Genomic DNA, 17,795 nt, shown 5'->3' with positions numbered 1-17,795 from the left:
GTAAATAATTTGAAGTAATTTAACATACATAAAAAAATAAACATTGTTTAGTATATTTCCTAACAAAACCCTAAATACTTAAATTCTAAGCAAGTACGGACCTGTTCGGCTTACAGCTTGCCCGGGTCTTTCCTTAATTCGTATCAATTAGTCACCTCCTTGTATCTATGAACAGACTTTGCCTTTAATGGTCGGTCATTACCGGTTTTAAGAATTTTGGTGTAAAGCTTGTAGCAAAAATGTTAATGTAGAACAAGTTCCATTTTTCTTATAATATAAACAATGTTGTAAAAACATAATGATTACGTTGAGCTTTTTTACGATAAACTGAAATGTAGCATCTGTGAGCATCTTAAATGTGAGTTCCCTGTAGATGAGAATGAAATTAGCTCGGTATACGCGAGGTATCTTTCCCCTCACTTCTTCGTCAGAATTCGTAATTTATAATGTGACCCTTCTTAGAAAAATGCCGGATAGACGTTATTCTACTCAGGTAGAGGATCTGCTTCTTTTGCGAGAACTGTGTGTTTGGTAATAGTAAACGTCACTGACTTTAAAAGAGAAACAACAAAATAGCCTTATCACTCGGGTTTCCACCACAAACACCGCACAATATTCCTGTGACGTGAATGACACTATTATATAATAAAATCCAACACACAATAGTACTTTATTCGATAAAAACAACCGTTGCTACATGTCATTTGCTTTTATTGATTGAAGCAATAACAACCAAACAAAACAAAACCAGGAAACGAAGACAACAAATTCTCATCTCATTCTCACCTCTCTTCGAATCGCGACAGCAATTGCTTTGAATACCGTTCGAACTGCCTTAAAATCTACCAATATTGTTTTTAAAAAAACAAATAAAATTATCTGTTTGAAAAATAACAACCAGGACAAAATAATTGCTGAAGATCGATTTGAATTCAAAGGATTAACAAATTCTTTTTTTATATCGTCACTAAAACAGTTTGTGATAAACAAAAACTACATAAAATTAAATGATTTATTCCAATTTAAACTAAAAAATACCAACTTTTGGAAGTCGGGATGGATGCTGGCTGATATGCTGTGTAAACCCATTTAGTACAGTTCCTATTTTGTCTGGTACCGGAACTATTTAAATTATACTATGTGCGCGGTGGACTATTATTAACAACTTAAAATAACAATAATTTAATTAGAATAGCACAGCAAAATACCGACATCCTGAAGTGTGAAAAATGGAAATATTTACCATTACCTCTACATATTGTTAACATAATACTGACATATTGCAAGAACTGTTGAGGTCATTTTTTTGTTTCACTTTGAACCTTGTTGTCTTCAGAATATTTGAAATTTTATTTCAAAATACACACCCAGCGGCGACATCTCACTTTGTAATATGATGGCCGTAACATCAGGCCTTGAGAAACCCTAAGAAACTTTAAAATATCACATTCTTCCGCCTTCCTTGGTCAAGCAAGCCTCAAGTATCGACTATGAATTCCACCTTAAATGGCCTGATAGATCGAATAGTACCTCATTTGAAGGTTAAAAACTCTGGTCAAAGCTGCAACGTAAAATAAAGTTTGCTTTTTTTTTTAAATATTAATGGATGATCAGATGTTATTTAATTCTACATCGGTTGGCTATGCCCATTTTCAATGGTTTTCTTGTTATTTTTATATATTTTTTGTAGCCCTTGGATATTCCACTACGTGGTCGTATAAATCGTATAGACCCAGAAGATCAATTTCGAGAAAAGTGCTTATTTTCATTTTTAGTTTCCTGTGTTCCAAGTTTTTACATTTTTGATTGCATGTTCATGGGTATATGAAAAGGCATAATCAATGCATACATAATTAAATCGCTATTCAATATCAATTTCAAAATTATTATTCTTTCATAAAGACGTTTATTACCAGTAAAAAATGGTTAAGACGCCGGCAGTGTTAAAAATAATATATAAATAATATATAAATAAATAAATAAATAATAAAGTTTGCTTTTTTTTTAAATATTAATGGATGATCGGATGTTATTTAATTCTACATCGGTTGGCTATGCCCATTTTCAATTGTTTTCTTGTTATTTTTATATATTTTTTGTAGCCCTTGGATATTCCACTACGTGGTCGTATAAATCGTATAGACCCAGAAGATCAATTTCGAGAAAAAAAATAGACAGATTTCTTTTATTTTCATTTTTAGTTTCTTGTGTCCAAGTTTTTACATTTTTGATTGCATGTTCATGGGTATATGAAAAGGCATAATCAATGCATACATAATTAAATCGCTATTCAATATCAATTTCAAAATTATTATTCTTTCATAAAGACGTTTATTACCAGTAAAAAATGGTTAAGACGCCGGCAGTGTTAAAAATAATATATAAATAATATATAAATAAATAAATAAATAATAAAGTTTGCTTTTTTTTTAAATATTAATGGATGATCGGATGTTATTTAATTCTACATCGGTTGGCTATGCCCATTTTCAATTGTTTTCTTGTTATTTTTATATATTTTTTGTAGCCCTTGGATATTCCACTACGTGGTCGTATAAATCGTATAGACCCAGAAGATCAATTTCGAGAAAAAAAATAGACAGATTTCTTTTATTTTCATTTTTAGTTTCTTGTGTCCAAGTTTTTACATTTTTGATTGCATGTTCATGGGTATATGAAAAGACATAATCAATGCATACATAATTAAATCGCTATTCAATATCAATTTCAAAATTATTATTCTTTGATAAAGACGTTTATTACCAGTAAAAAATGGTTAAGACGCCGGCAGTGTTAAAAATAATATTACAAATTTCAAAACTTTCAAAATAATCAAGAAACTATTCGAATAAAATAAAGAAACCTAAAATGAAATCTCACATATAAAATATTCGAGAGGTGCTCATAAGCACAAAAATTATAGCAACATTAAAACTTGAGCTGATAGTTTTGAAAACAAATTATCATTCATGCCCACTAACGCACGATGAAAGATGTCCATTTTCAAAATGCTACTGATACCAGCCACATACACTTTTAGGCTCCTAAATATCTCTTGGGAATGACACGAAAATGCAGCCGACCGACACTTATTTTAAGGTGAAAAATCACCCCTTATTCTCAAAGAGCGCGATGCACGATATAATACTGAACCAGCCGCTTTTAATTTGGGATAACCAACTAAAATGGATACGGCCAAAATATACCGTAGTAGCAATACAGTGCCGGAAGCAAGTTTTTGGATCGAGTTTTTTTTGCGCTCGTTCCTTTCGAGGGTTGAAGAAAGGTCACTCGTTGCTTGGATACCATTCAATATCGTCTCGTAAAAATGATACGGGCCTACCTTATGGATTTTGAAAGGAGAGTAACTGAAAAATAACACTTTTCAATTATTAAATAAGCGGGTATACCGGATTGAGACTTAGGTCTGGATGACGGGTTTGATTTTTCACAAAATTATGCTTTATTACATTTGAAGATTTGTATGAGTGTTTTTGCATTTCGCTTCGACAAGGTTTCTTTATAGGTTCAATATTAATTCGCGATTTATTGACTAGCGAATGACAACAACAATAACAATGACTTTTTTAATGATTTTATATCGTTTATTGGAAAAAGCAGAAAAATGCCTACATAATTCGTATAATAACGTGTAGGTACCTATGTTTGCCGGAATAAAAACTCATATTATTAATATATCCATTAATATACCTAAATTCGATGAAAGAAGACAATTAATTACATTACAAGAAAATTAAAAGCATTAATAAATAATCAATAATATAAATCTTGACAATATACTTAACTAACAGAACGATTCAATGGAAAAATGGACAAAATGCAAATAAAGATATTTAACGTTGTGAGCTCAAGAGCCATTTAACAATTCCAACAAACTAAATTAAAATAAACCAATAAGCATTGTATTAAATAGTAAAATAATATGCAAAGTGCACCCCAGAGTACAGCAAATACATAGTCTTAATAATCTATAGAAAATATCAAAATGCGCCTCTCCAATAAAACTAATATGTCATCTACCGAAATTATTATTATTATTGTTATTTAAGCTTTTTCATAATTTAATTTTTAATCTTTTACATCAGTTACTTAACATTTTGTCTAGTTATAAGATATGGAAATTAAAACGAGAGAGTTTCATTTTTTCACTGAAAATATTGCTCCCTGTCGTCTGTTTTGTATTTGTCAGTAAGAAATTACAAAGACGACCAAAAATCAAAACGAATCGGGAACTTTTGGCACCTGTTATTTCTGTGAACGGTAATACATGACACTAAAATTTTAATTGATTTTGCCCCGGTGTTTGCCTAATACAATTGAACATTTAATTATTTTTGAAAAAAAAAATAGAAATTGTCTGAAACCAACAGTCTAAAATAAATTAAAATATCCACCGTTTTTATGCAAAGATAATCTGATGATGTAATCGTTATATTTCGTTATTTTGACTGTAATTAGATTTGCATTAAAGAATATGCACCTATGAATAAATCTAGTATCTACTAAATGACACTGATATATGCTGAAGCGGTTTAGAAAATGCAAAACGTAAACTTTTTTCTTAAAATTAACCGCTTGACCGAACCTTTCATAGCATACATTGTATATTACTTATTTAAATATTACCACGGATCGCTCTATATATTCTTGTAAATAACCGCCAGTAGTCAGTAGCGTGATAGGCAGAAAGATTGAGTACTGATATTGTTTTTGCACTACCACTAATCGTCGGAATCATGATTATTTGAAGTATTTCATTTAAATTAAAATTTACCATTACACACTCCCGGATAACATGGCGCCGTGCGACTACAAGCGGGTGGAGAGTCTATTACAAATCCATCTCAGTGGCGTATCTCCACAGATTTGAGATGCGCGGTTGATAATTTCCGCTCACAATTATTAGGACACCACGAACCGAGAAACTAATCCCAAAAGCGTTTAATATATAAATAAATAAAACAACAATCCCTAGGAAGGGCGTACATAACTTTAGTAATATACCTATTCTGTTCATTGATAAACATTCATACATATTTATCAATGAACATTTACACGGACGCAGCACAACATACATGTTGCGCCTAGCATAGCTTAAAATAACACGGAGGCAAGATAGTGATATGTGTTTCGAATAACATCCTATCAGAAATATTTATAACAGACTTTCGTCTGATGGCAATGACCTCGTCGTGAGTAGGAACTTCAAGGTAATCTCACTGTTCGTTTGACAATTGCCGAAACAATGCTTTAAAACTGTCGCTTTTTGCCGCCTTTGCGACAGATTTAAGCCGACATACGTGTGCCCGATATACAGGTGCAATTGAGGTTATTAATTTAATAAACCTAATCAAAAGCGAGAAGCGAACGAGACTTACATTGACTGCCAGGACATGAGTCACTCTTTTCGGGGCACACTCAACATAAACTAAATACCGAAACAAACGGGCGTTGTTTTTCGAAAAATAACGAAAACCTACACTACACCAAACGTTCGTCACCGACTGAAAACCGAACCGACGAGCAACAGCGAGAAACGATGAGACGACAAATAAATTACCCGACCAACTGAAATCCGCAGGCAGTGATCTTTGCGCATACGCGGTTGAGCGTTGTTTGCAACAGCTTAGGTAAGCAGATTGCAATAATTGCAAATGCATTGACACAGTGCAGTTCCGCGCTTATTTTCAAGTTACAATGCCTCGTTCTAAGTAGTGCCTAAATTCTGAATCACAATGGGCGCTTATTCAGAATCTCTTAGAAAGTGATATTTTGGGTTGAACTGAGGTGGCATTTACATGATGAAAATTCATTTATCAAAATAAGTAAGAACCAAAAGTTCAGATTTCCACGAAATTATATATTTTGGCATTGCAATTGTTTCTACAACACCGTGTCTTTATCCGAAAAATGCCATAAAACCTTAATTAAAGTTGTTGTAAGAATTTAAGTTCAATAAAAGAGAGGTATTTAAATCTAATTGATCGTTAAGCAATACATTTGAATGTCTCATTTTGTTAATCTCCATGGCTTCCAATAAATTTAATTTTCTACTTTTTGTGGCTGTATGTAAATTATCAAAATTGTCGTCAAAAATGTGTTTAAGTGTGTAGCATAATTAGAATCTAGACTATTGTTTTTTAACGCTCTTTTATGTTCGTTAATGTGTTTCTTGAAGGATCTACCTGTTTGTCCAATATAAATTTTAGGACAAGATCAGCATTTCAACCTGAGATTTTGGACATTTCGTTTTATTATTTTTTAAAAATTTTCCTATTGTGTTGTTAGTTCTGAAAGCTATTTTTAAACTACATTTTGACAAATGTTTTGAAAATTTTTCACTAGGTTCTCCCATGTATGTGATTGTTTTAAATTGTTCGTGTTCTGTATTAGGTTTCGGATAGAGTTTGCTGTTGTCTTGATTTGTTTTTTATTTATAATTTTCTATAATGGACGGATAGTAGTCGTTGTTCAGTACAATTTGTTTAATGATATTAAGTTCTTAAAACTTTTTCTTAAAGGATGTTCTAGTATGATATTTTCCAAATTATCCATAAAAATCTCGGCTAACAAAGGTGGGTTGCCCATAATCAAAAGTTTCTTAGATGAGTTGGAATCACTTTAATTCATATCACACTGTTCTACAATTTATCCTTTACTGTTCTTATTCAGTCAATAAACTTTTTTTTTCTTTAATATTCTGCTATGTGTGTAGGTTAATCAATGTGTGATTTTAATACTATTAATATTAATTATAATTAGCAATTGTGTTGTATGCCAGGCGAAAATATGCTTTGTTTCCTATTAGCGTTTTGGATATCTGCATGAATTAGTTACTTACTTGAGAGTAATAAAATCTCGTGAGGAGCGTAAACCAGAGTCAGCGTTGTTTTTGCTTCAAATATGCCCAACAGAAATTGTGCAAAATGCTTTACTGTATGTTTGAGCTTGCATTTTTAAGTAACATGCTTCGTTCATCCATTCACTTACACTAATCTCTTATATTGTAAAATTTGCGTGATGTAAAGAATTGATTCGCGATACTTACGAAGAAAATAAAATTTGCATCGACCGAGTTGAAAGATATCAACATTCTATTCGTACGAAAGATAGATAACAATCATTCAACAAAACCTCAATTTATCAAATTTTACAAATTTTTGCTTTGATTTTTTCAAATAAAAGCGCTTCAATTACTATGCTAGTTATTGACACATGGTGGCAGTGGATGCGACTTTAAAAAAGTGTGTTAATTCATCACTGCAAAACCGCAGAACTGTAATTGATAATGTTCAGTCGCAAAAGTTAATAAATCAATGGATTGTCACAAAGTCTGTTTTGCATTAATTTCGTAAAGATTGACATCCATTACTTTCTTATCACGCACCCAATATGGATTACCCTTTTAAAGATGTTCTAAATGAAAATAAATTTTATTTCAGAAATGTTTCTAAAAAAATTGCAATGGAGCCTCGTTCAAAATATATATTTTATTTATTGTAACAAAGGATGTTACATAAAAAAATCTAAAAAAAATTATCCTTATATAAATGTCTGCCTCAAGCTTATTAGAACCAGGCTCGAGGTGTAGCGAAAGATAAATATTTAACTAGAAGTTAAGAAACACTCTGTTAGCGCAATATAAACAATTCGTGGTTTTATTTGAAGAATGAAATTTAATTTTCAACATCTTTTTCTGCGGTCAGAACTGGTAAAGGTGGGAAGCCATATGCATGGCAATAAAGTTTTCCAACCAAAAGTGGTGAATTAAAGTTGAACAGAAGAAGTTTATCGTACTTCTACTACCATTAGTTTTTGGGGACATTTTTGAACAACCTTACTAATACATTTACTAAAAAAACGTAACGTCTACCGAAAATATCCGATCCCCCTCCAGCTTATGTACTGCAAACGTCCGGAAACTGACCTCTTAAAGTGAAGTGAAGTGAATCTCCGCGCATGCCTGATTAGTGAATAATTAAGAATTTATCCCATTGAGGATAAATCTATCTATCATTGATTATTTAGTTCATATTTGCTGTGTTTCCCCTTTCTTCCTTTTTCTAAAGTCTACATAGACTTAGATATCTAATTTCCAAAATAAATGTTATGACGTTGCTTGAGACAAGTAAATAAAAGTTTCATTTACAATTTTTCCCATGATCAGGTGACCCTGCAAATAGTATTTATGATGGTCACGGCCTCCTAGACACAATGTTTAAAAATTAAATAACAATTAAAAAAAAGAGAAAAATCGTCCTATCCTACACGTACAATGATCTCCTGCATCCAAAATGCAAAAAATATATAGGTTGTGCCATTTAAAATTCGAAAGTTACTGTCGTTTCCGCTCAAACCGGACTACATTGACTCCTGCGTAAAATGATCTCCTGACCCCAAAAATGCAAAAAAAATAGATTGTGCCATTCAATATTCGAAAGTAATTGTCGTTTCCGCTCAAACCATATTATCACGAGAATTTTACATTCAGCTTATATTAACCCTTTCAAATTTCAAATCGCAATCTCAAGGCGTTTAAAAGTTATAGAGTGTTCCCACTTTCTTGTGTCACCCAGTATAGCGAACCAAACGGTGCTGGACTTGTTCGATTCGACAAATATGACATTGATAATCAGGATTCCATAAAGGTGAAGTATATTCCAAATGGGTTCGAATTCACATCTTGGAAATCTAATTATGATCTCTTAATAAAGCCCAAAATTTATTTTTTAACTTTGAAATTATGTTGGACATATGATGTTCTTTTGAAGAGCACGCCAAGGACTTTAATAGTTATCTTGAGAAAAAGGGCAGGATGGTGACTCTGTGATTTAATCAACTCGCAAAGGGCCCTCCCAACCACCAGGGACACTCATGAGCAAAAATCATAACCAAGCAGCGCTCTCTTGTGTTAACAACCATATTCTTTTGAAAAAGATTATGATAAGAACAAAAGTCTTTCAACAAGTCTATCACTCTAGTAATTGACGAGGTTACCACGCCGATCGCGGGGAGGGCGTTGAACAATACCTGTCATCAGTCAATTTAAAAAAAATAGTTTTTATATAATGCGTTTGTTTAGATACATACAAAATGCGGTTTGATGTAGCCTTACATTTTGCATGAGAATTGCATAAAAAAAAGACATAATTTTCAGTCACTTCAAACTTTATTTAGTCAATGTTGGTTCTGTCTAATTACACCTGTGGTTTGCAGGTCGCAATATATAAAAAGAATCAAATTAAGGAAAACAGCTCCAGTGCCATCACGGATTGCAAAATTAATTTACATAAAATCATGAAAAAATACTGAAAAATTGTTTAGAATTTATTATGCTACAAGAAAGTAAAACAAAGCATAATAATTTTTTATCTTTTTTGACAAGAATAATCATGGTATTCAGGATGACCCGAATAGTTGTGTCCAATTTGTAACACATTTATTTTAACACAAATTAAGACATCTTTCGACCGCCATGAAAGAATTGTTAAAATATCTGCTGCATGAATAAATTTTAATTATGTGATTTTCTTTGGAAAAACCTATAAAATGGTAATTAAAGTTGGTTACATCTCTAAGACGCTATATCAGTTTACAAAACTTCACTTTGTTAACTATGTTCATAAATCATTTTACAAAAAATAGAATTTGCAATTAATTTAGATAGTTCATTAAAAAACTAATTTATATTTAGAGTAAATTTGTTCTATTCGAAAAAAAAAAAGTTATTTTACACATTTTTATATATTACATTTATGAAAGAAATGATAAAAAACGTTTTTTTTACTCTTAACAAAGCATTTCTCGACATATATTAATATAAAAAAGCAGGGCATATATTTCATATAAAAATAAAAGAGATGTATTTTTGAATACTCTAGCCTCATTTTGAAAAAGTGATATTTAGGTTTTGTTAAAGCCAAAATTGCCAAAATGCCCCATCAATAAATTACCATTGTGCATAACGAGATAGATCGGTATAAGTTCGGCGTTTTAAGGGTTCGAAATTTGCTTACGATGGGCCAACTTTCCGAATTAAATTGGATTTGACAATCGATACACTTTTTTTACTCGCGGATTAAATGGGTTTGTCTAGTTGGCTTGTGCGGCGGATCGGCAGGTGACTGGCGGCCGGCGTGTGTCCGAAAAGCCGCTGCCATCGCCTTATTAATGCAATGCAATGCCGCATGGCCCACCTCGCAGCTGCCCCTCAACATCCATGTCATTAATGACTGTATTCCACACGAGAGGAAGTGAGAAACAAAAGAAAATAGAGAGAATTACGACTGTAGGGGTGGTCTGCCCTTGAACTCCGCGCTTTCGGTCTGTTGGAAATATACTTGCCAAATTCTGCTGCGGTTATTGCTGATTCCGGGAATTTCCTACCCCGTTTTTTGGTTACGGCTGTCGGTCGTACCCGTAGTCGCGCCCCGTTACGCAAATTTTTAGGCGGAGAACCTATAATTTTCGCATTGGCAACGTTGTTCTTCTGTCATACCTACGTGATCATTTAAGAATAAGTAAGTGTGCAGTTAGCAATAAAAATGTAACATTCTGCTCTAACGAGGTATATTACGCAAAAGTTGTTTCGGAAACGAGCGGAAAACCAGACCGACAATTACTTTTTTGAAATTCTGTTTGTTCCGCCATTTGACACTGCAATTATCTATCCTCCCCACCCTTGATAGCACGCATTTATTTCGGTTTGCCGTATGAATATTTCCGTTTCCAACACTGTTATCACAACTTGTTGGCAAACTCGCACATGAAATGAAAAACCACTTTATCTATTTTATATATTCTAACCATGTTATTCTGCATTCGGTACAAGTACTTGCAATCGCAGAGGAAATGGGATGCAACAAAACTTCCATTGGTTATGCGAATATTGATAGTTGGTCCTTTAAGGTTTCGATTAGTGGATGAAATTGATACACTGAGTGAGTTTGATGCTACGCCAAAGACGACCTTTGCATAGCGAATTTGCCTACTACTTGGAATCCTGATTATCAATGTCATGATCGTCGAATCTAACAATTCCAGCACCGTTTCGTTCGCTATACCGGGTGATACAAGCAGTGGCAACACTCTATAACTTTGAAACGGCTTGAGATCGCGATTTGAAATTTGGAAGGGTTAATATAGGCTGAATGTTCACTTTTTTGACAATATGTAATCAATGGTTGCACTTCCAGGTTGAGCGTAAACGATAATAACTTTCGAATTTTAAATGGCACAATCCATTTTTTTCTTCTTCTTCTTCTGGATTCAGGAGATCATTCTACGATTTTTCAATTTTTTTTGGTTTTTTAACATTTTTATTTAATTTTTGAACACTGTGTCTAGGAGGACCATCATAAATACTATTTACCGGGTCACTTCATCATGGGAAAAATTGTAAATAAAACTTTTCTTTACTTGTCTAATGGCAAATAGCATTTAATGTAATGAACTATTAATTTTTTGGGATAACTTACTTTCTTTAAACAGTACTTTTTTTGCAACATTTTGACACCAAAATTTTCAAAATCCGTTAAAAAATAAGCTTACAGGAAGGAAAAAACAGATAAGTAAATACATTTTTATAAAAACACAGGAAGGCGATGTCCCGAATAGCGGGCTGCATACAATGCACGCTCCTGTCGAGAGTTTTTTTCTGCATTCCGCGTATATCAGAAACATATAAACTTTTTCTCTATTTGTAACTTAATTATTGTTTTCCATGATAATGCAAATCGATAACACGACAAAATCAGTTAAAAATGTACAAACTGTCAGAATTTTCAATCATGCCGAACTCGATGAATAGAAGCAGAACCACCTACGTAACATTTTGTTTTTATAAAAATGTATTTACTTATCTAGTTTTTCCTTCGTGTGAACTTATCTTTTGACGCATTTCGAAAATGTTGGTGTCAAAATGTTGCAAAAAAAGTACCGGTTTTATAAAGTTTTTGTTCCCACTAGGGTGCTATTTGAAAAAACTAGATTATCCTAAAAAATTAATAGTTCATTACATTAAATGCTATTTGCCATGAGACCAGTAAAGTTTCATTTACAACTTTTCACATGATCAGGTGACCCGGTAAATAGTATTTACGAAGGTCACAGCCCCCTAAACACAATTTTCAAAAATTAAATAAAAATTTAAAAAAACAAAAAAAATGGAAAAACCATCTTATCCTACGTAGAATGATCTCCCGAAATTTAAAATTGGAAACTTACTGTCGCTTCCACTCAAACCGGAGGTGCCAAAAAAATGGACGTTCAGTTTATATTAACCCTTCCAAATTTCAAATCGCAATCTGAAGCCGTTTAAAAGTTACTGTTCCCACTTTCTTGTGTCACCCGGTATAGCTTGTAAGTTGGGTGTCGGCTTGGCTAACATCAATTGTGTGGCACTTGAAAACTTACTAGGCTTGAAAACACATAAAGCTCGTCGTGACTGATGCTGCGATTCAAAGTTATTAATTCCAGTTGTCGTTGCCACTTAATTCTGTCAAAAATTGGGTGCTGGTACTGCAGGACAAACTATGGACGTAATACGTTCATCGCACATCACGAGCATTTGGACTTTTGCACTAGTGAGGGTAGGTTTAGGAATCCGATTCAAGCAAGCATAGTATAACATAACATAGCTTAAATTATTTATTCATTTTAACCTGTAATTTAATTGTGCGTATTTCGTAAGTTTTTATGTACGACGAAATAAGTTTTATTAATTGATGAAATTTAATTTTATAAATGAATGACTGCAGGAATTTTATTAACGCGTAACATAGTATATTTTGAATTGAGAAACGCAGTTCTCTTGACCAATAAGAATAATATTTAAAGTCAATAAACAAATAAATAGCTCGCAACACATTAATCTTGATACTTGAGGACAGTTCCAAACGCGAAGGTAGAAAGAAAGAAGAAAATCGAACTGGTAGTAAGTTTTTTATAATACCTTTAACAAGCGTACTAACAAATTCGGAAATAGCATCTATTAAATAAAGTTTAAAAGAAAATAATTAGACACGCTTCACGCACGATGAGTTTATTTTGATACAGGCATAATTCGATTTCAACTTTGCATTTTTACTGAACTTGGCCACCAAACAAATATGAATAAACTAAAAACTAGTATACCAAATAGGAGTGGGAATTTTTTTAGTCTTTTCCGAAAAAATTAATTGAATTTTACAGAAGAAAATTGTAATTTTAACCTTATAATAGGTTCATTTTAAAGTTTTATACGTATGTTTTTACAATAATTTTTCTACTTTTCTGCCTTTAATAAATGGAATTTCCATTTTTAATTACATTATTTGTGAATGTATTCTTTATACATATAGAAAATAGCAACGTTTTAAATGTGTTCAATCAAAATAAATAAGTTTGAAGTTCGACTGTAGCCATATTTTCAAATTTTTGTTAATTGGGAATAATTTTTCCTATAACAGATCGACGATGTTTGTCATAATAAACTCTTTTTACGAGCTCCCTTTGACAAGACAGAGCTGATGCGGTAGCGACATTCCATTGGCACGCGCGATACCAGTTCTTGTGCTAATCGATGAAAAGAAGAAAGAAAAAGAAATTTCGAAAAATTTTTAGTGCAATTCTAATTTCTGGCAGTAGCTTTTTTTGCAGACATCAAGATAAATAAAACTAGAAACTAAACCAAAAATAGATTTCCATTTACTTCTACGAAAATTTGATCACTGCATCAGCCGCCAAATGAATGTAAGTATTTCAAAGATGCCATAAAAGGAAATGGTCTTTACCATCCTTCATATCAAAAGTTAATGCCTTTAGCCATATACCCATGTGTTTTTTTCTGCAGTATTAAGTACGTGCAGGTCCCTGTTTACAAAGCAAAAATAGTGCAAAATGCAAGTTAGTGCATGAAGATTCCCTTTTTTATGAAAAAGTTGCGCATGAGGCGCATCAATTTTATGATATTAACGGTCGCCACATTATCGCTATTTGCGTTTAGCATATGTTCATATGAAGTTTTCTTTTCAAAATGGGCCTGTAAATCACCTCCTTATATTTTTTTATGTTAAGACTAACTTCAACCAAACTTCACATATATTTTCTAATAGGGTGTTTCATTTAAAAAAATGCAACTTCGATTAATTTATCTAAGTGAATTTTTGCAAACATTCAAGACTTCATTGAACTTTACATAAAAAACCACAAAACTGACAAAATTTAGCTACTCTTTATACAAGAAGATATGAAATTTTAAAAGTTCGTGTTAAAACTATGGAGGAAATTCATAATATGGCTCGCAAAAAGAAAAAAACCACATGATTGTTTTTGATTATGTTACAATACAGGCATATGTACAGGGTGTCCAAACAATGTGTATTTTTCGAGATATTGTTAAGCGTGTGCGTTTATTACTGGCGGTATTGGCAAAAATGAAATCTATAATTCGATTGTATTTAAAAAATATGAAGCATATTATATGTATCATCAGATATGTTTATAATTTTGCTTATTTCAGCCTAAGTTTAATTCCTGATTCTGATTAATTATTGACAGAAGTTGCGACATCAAATAAAATATAACTACTAATGCACCGCACACAGGAAAATCTATTCAGTCCTGTCTGCTTTGACGATTTCCGAAGCGTGTGTGTGGATTCAACTCATATTGCAAAATGAATATTTTCCGTCCGGAATTGTACAAGGTGGTCGTAATTGGAGTGTTTTAACCCATATTATCCCAAGCATAAAAAAAATACTTTTTTGCTCTCAAATTATTTATTTTGTTGCACTTAAGAATACATTACATGTATCAAAAAAAAACTCGAAACATACAAAACAATACTGGTGCGTAAACGAACCACTGGAAAAAAAACATTAAATAATGTTTTGGGGCACATAAGATGTAACATATAATTTATATATAAATATACAAAAGCAAGTTTAAATTCGACAGAAAACAACTAAAAGTAGATTGTTTTCCAAATAAAACCTGATTTGATACAAAAAAAAAACGCATAATATCTTATGGTGCGTGAGCGCACCACTGGTAACACCCGGTTTCATTTTCGGTGATATTCTACAAAGCATGAAGTATGTAAATGCACATTACACTTATTTCAAAGGTAAATTGTGTGGCTGTGGCAAATTCTACATCTCCTTCGGGCTTTATTAGCATGAACAATCATGAGGTGAGCTTGATTATCATAACGCACTTCATCTATGGCAGGTGCAAGATTTGTTTGAGTTATTGTTTTATCAGTTTTTAAAAATCGCAAAGCAATGTAAGATTTAAAATCAAATCAATAACTTCGTTATCAAAAAACATAAAAATTATTTCGAGCGGAGTTTTTCCAGAAAGCCTATTTTTTAGTTCCTCACCTGATCTAAATTCATGGGATATAGGTGTGTAAGTGTACTCAATCTGACCTTTCTTCCATTTGACAGTAGAAGCAAGCCTGTTGTTTGCAGAAAGCATACGTCTTTTTTTGAATTCCAGGGTTTCATCATCTGATGAGTCCCATTCAGATTCAGTAGTTGATGAATTACAGGACTGTTGAAGGACAACTGTATCATTCGGTGTATGTAACTCGAAAGTTCCAACTACATCATTTGGTTCTCCAAACTCTTGTAGATTTATGTTATCGTTCACATCTTCTTCGGCAGTCAACTTATCCACGTCGGGTGGAATATAGACCGCATAAATATGTTCTGTAAATATTTTTTCACGTTATTTTTAGCATAAATTTACAAGAAATGGAATACTACCATACATAAGAATACGTAAATCCAAATAATACTTACGACTTTCATTGTTATTGTTCTCATCCATCACGATCTCCTCCATAGCCGCCTCTAATTCCGTTTGAGTCAAATACCTCGGAAATGCCATATTTTACGAACTGTAACGTTCACTGCACAAGGCACAAACTAATACTAAAGAACACGCTAATTATTGGATGTTTATTCTACATGCGCTGACTTGTCCAGACTTGCAATAACAGATAAAACTAGATAAAACCAGTAGTGAATTCATGCACCAGTAAATATTTTCAAAAAATCAAGCATAATCAATATAGTATTTCCAATGTATGTTTTCTGCGATGTAATCTACATGCTATAGGCTTAACAAAAATGGCAATACAAATCCAAAATATTTTTTTTTACTATTTCGGATTTACTTGAAAATGTGATACAAAGTTATGTACTTTTGAAGTCATATATAAGATCTTTCCTTTACACATAAATTAGCGATTTGTACCGTTTTATGTCCTTTAGTAGTGATAATAATAAAATTTGTAAATGGACGTGCAAAAATATTTCCTGGATGTGACAAAAAAAATCATAGAAGGTGGTGCATTAACGCACCACTGGGGCAAAATGGGTTAACAAGCCAGAAAGAAAAATCCCTCTACTAGATAAAATAAAATGATACAAATAGACCGAGATAAATGTTGGATCATTTTGAAATTGAATTTTTTTTTATAGTCTTAAAAAATTACGGGCAAAGATATAACGCATTTTTGTTTATGTATAAGCGCTGCATACAGCGGTCAATGTGAATTTAAGACACCGCAGAAGGACTTTAACAATAATTGAACTAAGCTAAGGTCAATTTAAACTAACGTAACGAAAAATATGAAATAGGATTAATATTTAATGTTATGCCTTGAATTACAGTGATTTTAATGTAATAAACGTAACATAATATATATTAAATTTAATTAATTGTTTCTTTTTTGGCGTTTTCGCTTGATAATATGTAACACTTTATTATATCATACTTTTCGTAATTTTGATACACTTAAGCTGTTAATTATTTTTTCTACTCCCTACTCTAAAATGCGTCGTCATCACGCCCGGTGTCACTCATTCCAGATGTATTCATGGTGGTTAGCAAGAATGTACCCAGAAGTTGATAAACCTCGTCATCAATCGTTACTAAATAGCGTTTGTTAAACTTGTTACATAATATACTATTAAAGAATTAGTTTAACCGCTAAAACTAAGTGTGGCAGAAAGTCCATTAAAAATTAGAGGCGATATCTATCATTGAATTTGACAGTTACCAACTTATTTTGAAAAGGGATCAACTGGTCACTTAAGATTAAGATTGTATTCTTTTTTGGGATAAAGGAGAATCATATAAAAATCTGAATATTCTACTAAATTTGATTCAATCTAATATGTTTTATTCGAATCAGACAATTTCATAAATAAAAAAGGCAATCAGCAAAAACGCCATATTATATCTCGGACACTAGGGAAGATATCGCTATGCGGTTCTTATAACTACTTATCTAGCTTAGATATAGGCTTCTCCTATTAAAACATTCCATTTACGACCACCCTGTAAAATTTTCCCTTTGAAGATTTCCTGAATGTTTCATTAAACTGTATTCAGATATACAACAATTTTAATTAATTTTTGTACTCACTTTTCTGATATACCCTAGGGTGCACTGATCAGGCGTGTCTAAAGTGTCACTTTAAAACGTCACCTTCATTAAACACTGTCACGAACCAAGTCGAATTTTTCCGGTACTTTAGTCACGGGTTTGGACCGATCGGATATATTCCGTAGATATTTAATTTATGTTGGTTCTGCATTCATCACGTCACACAGTGAACGTAGTCGTGCTGTTTCGAAAAAATGTGACGGTCTGGGAAAAAGTAGATCGAGCCTAAAATAACTCGTGGTTAAAGTGTGGTTTATAAAACTTGATGCATAATATACTACTTAGAACTAATTTTAAAGCGGAATAATACAACGACAATTAAATGACTAAGTTA

The 17,795-nt window shown here is 32.4% G+C and overlaps 1 protein-coding gene across 3 annotated transcripts in view; it reads right to left on the bottom strand.

Annotated features, from left to right (window-relative positions):
• Positions 1 to 17,795, bottom strand: part of LOC132696707 (insulin-like growth factor 2 mRNA-binding protein 1) — a 47,581-nt gene that overhangs the window by 22,431 nt on the left and 7,355 nt on the right. The window contains exon 1 of one of the 3 annotated variants that reach the window (XM_060661694.1): positions 5,400 to 5,572. The exons of the other annotated variants lie outside the window; for them this stretch is intronic. Within the exon in view, the coding sequence (XP_060517677.1) occupies positions 5,400 to 5,416 (17 nt within the window). The 5' untranslated portion in view covers positions 5,417 to 5,572. Of the gene's footprint in view, positions 1 to 5,399; positions 5,573 to 17,795 lie in introns of those variants that run through there. 3 annotated transcript variants of the gene reach the window in all.

The sequence above is a fragment of the Cylas formicarius genome, unplaced genomic scaffold, assembly GCF_029955315.1.
Source record: "Cylas formicarius isolate icCylForm1 unplaced genomic scaffold, icCylForm1.1 PGA_scaffold_1__22_contigs__length_36826433, whole genome shotgun sequence".
NCBI classification, from domain to species: domain Eukaryota; kingdom Metazoa; phylum Arthropoda; class Insecta; order Coleoptera; family Brentidae; genus Cylas; species Cylas formicarius.
The sequence above is the reverse complement of the archived record's forward strand: the minus strand, read 5'-3'. Positions and strand labels throughout refer to the sequence as shown.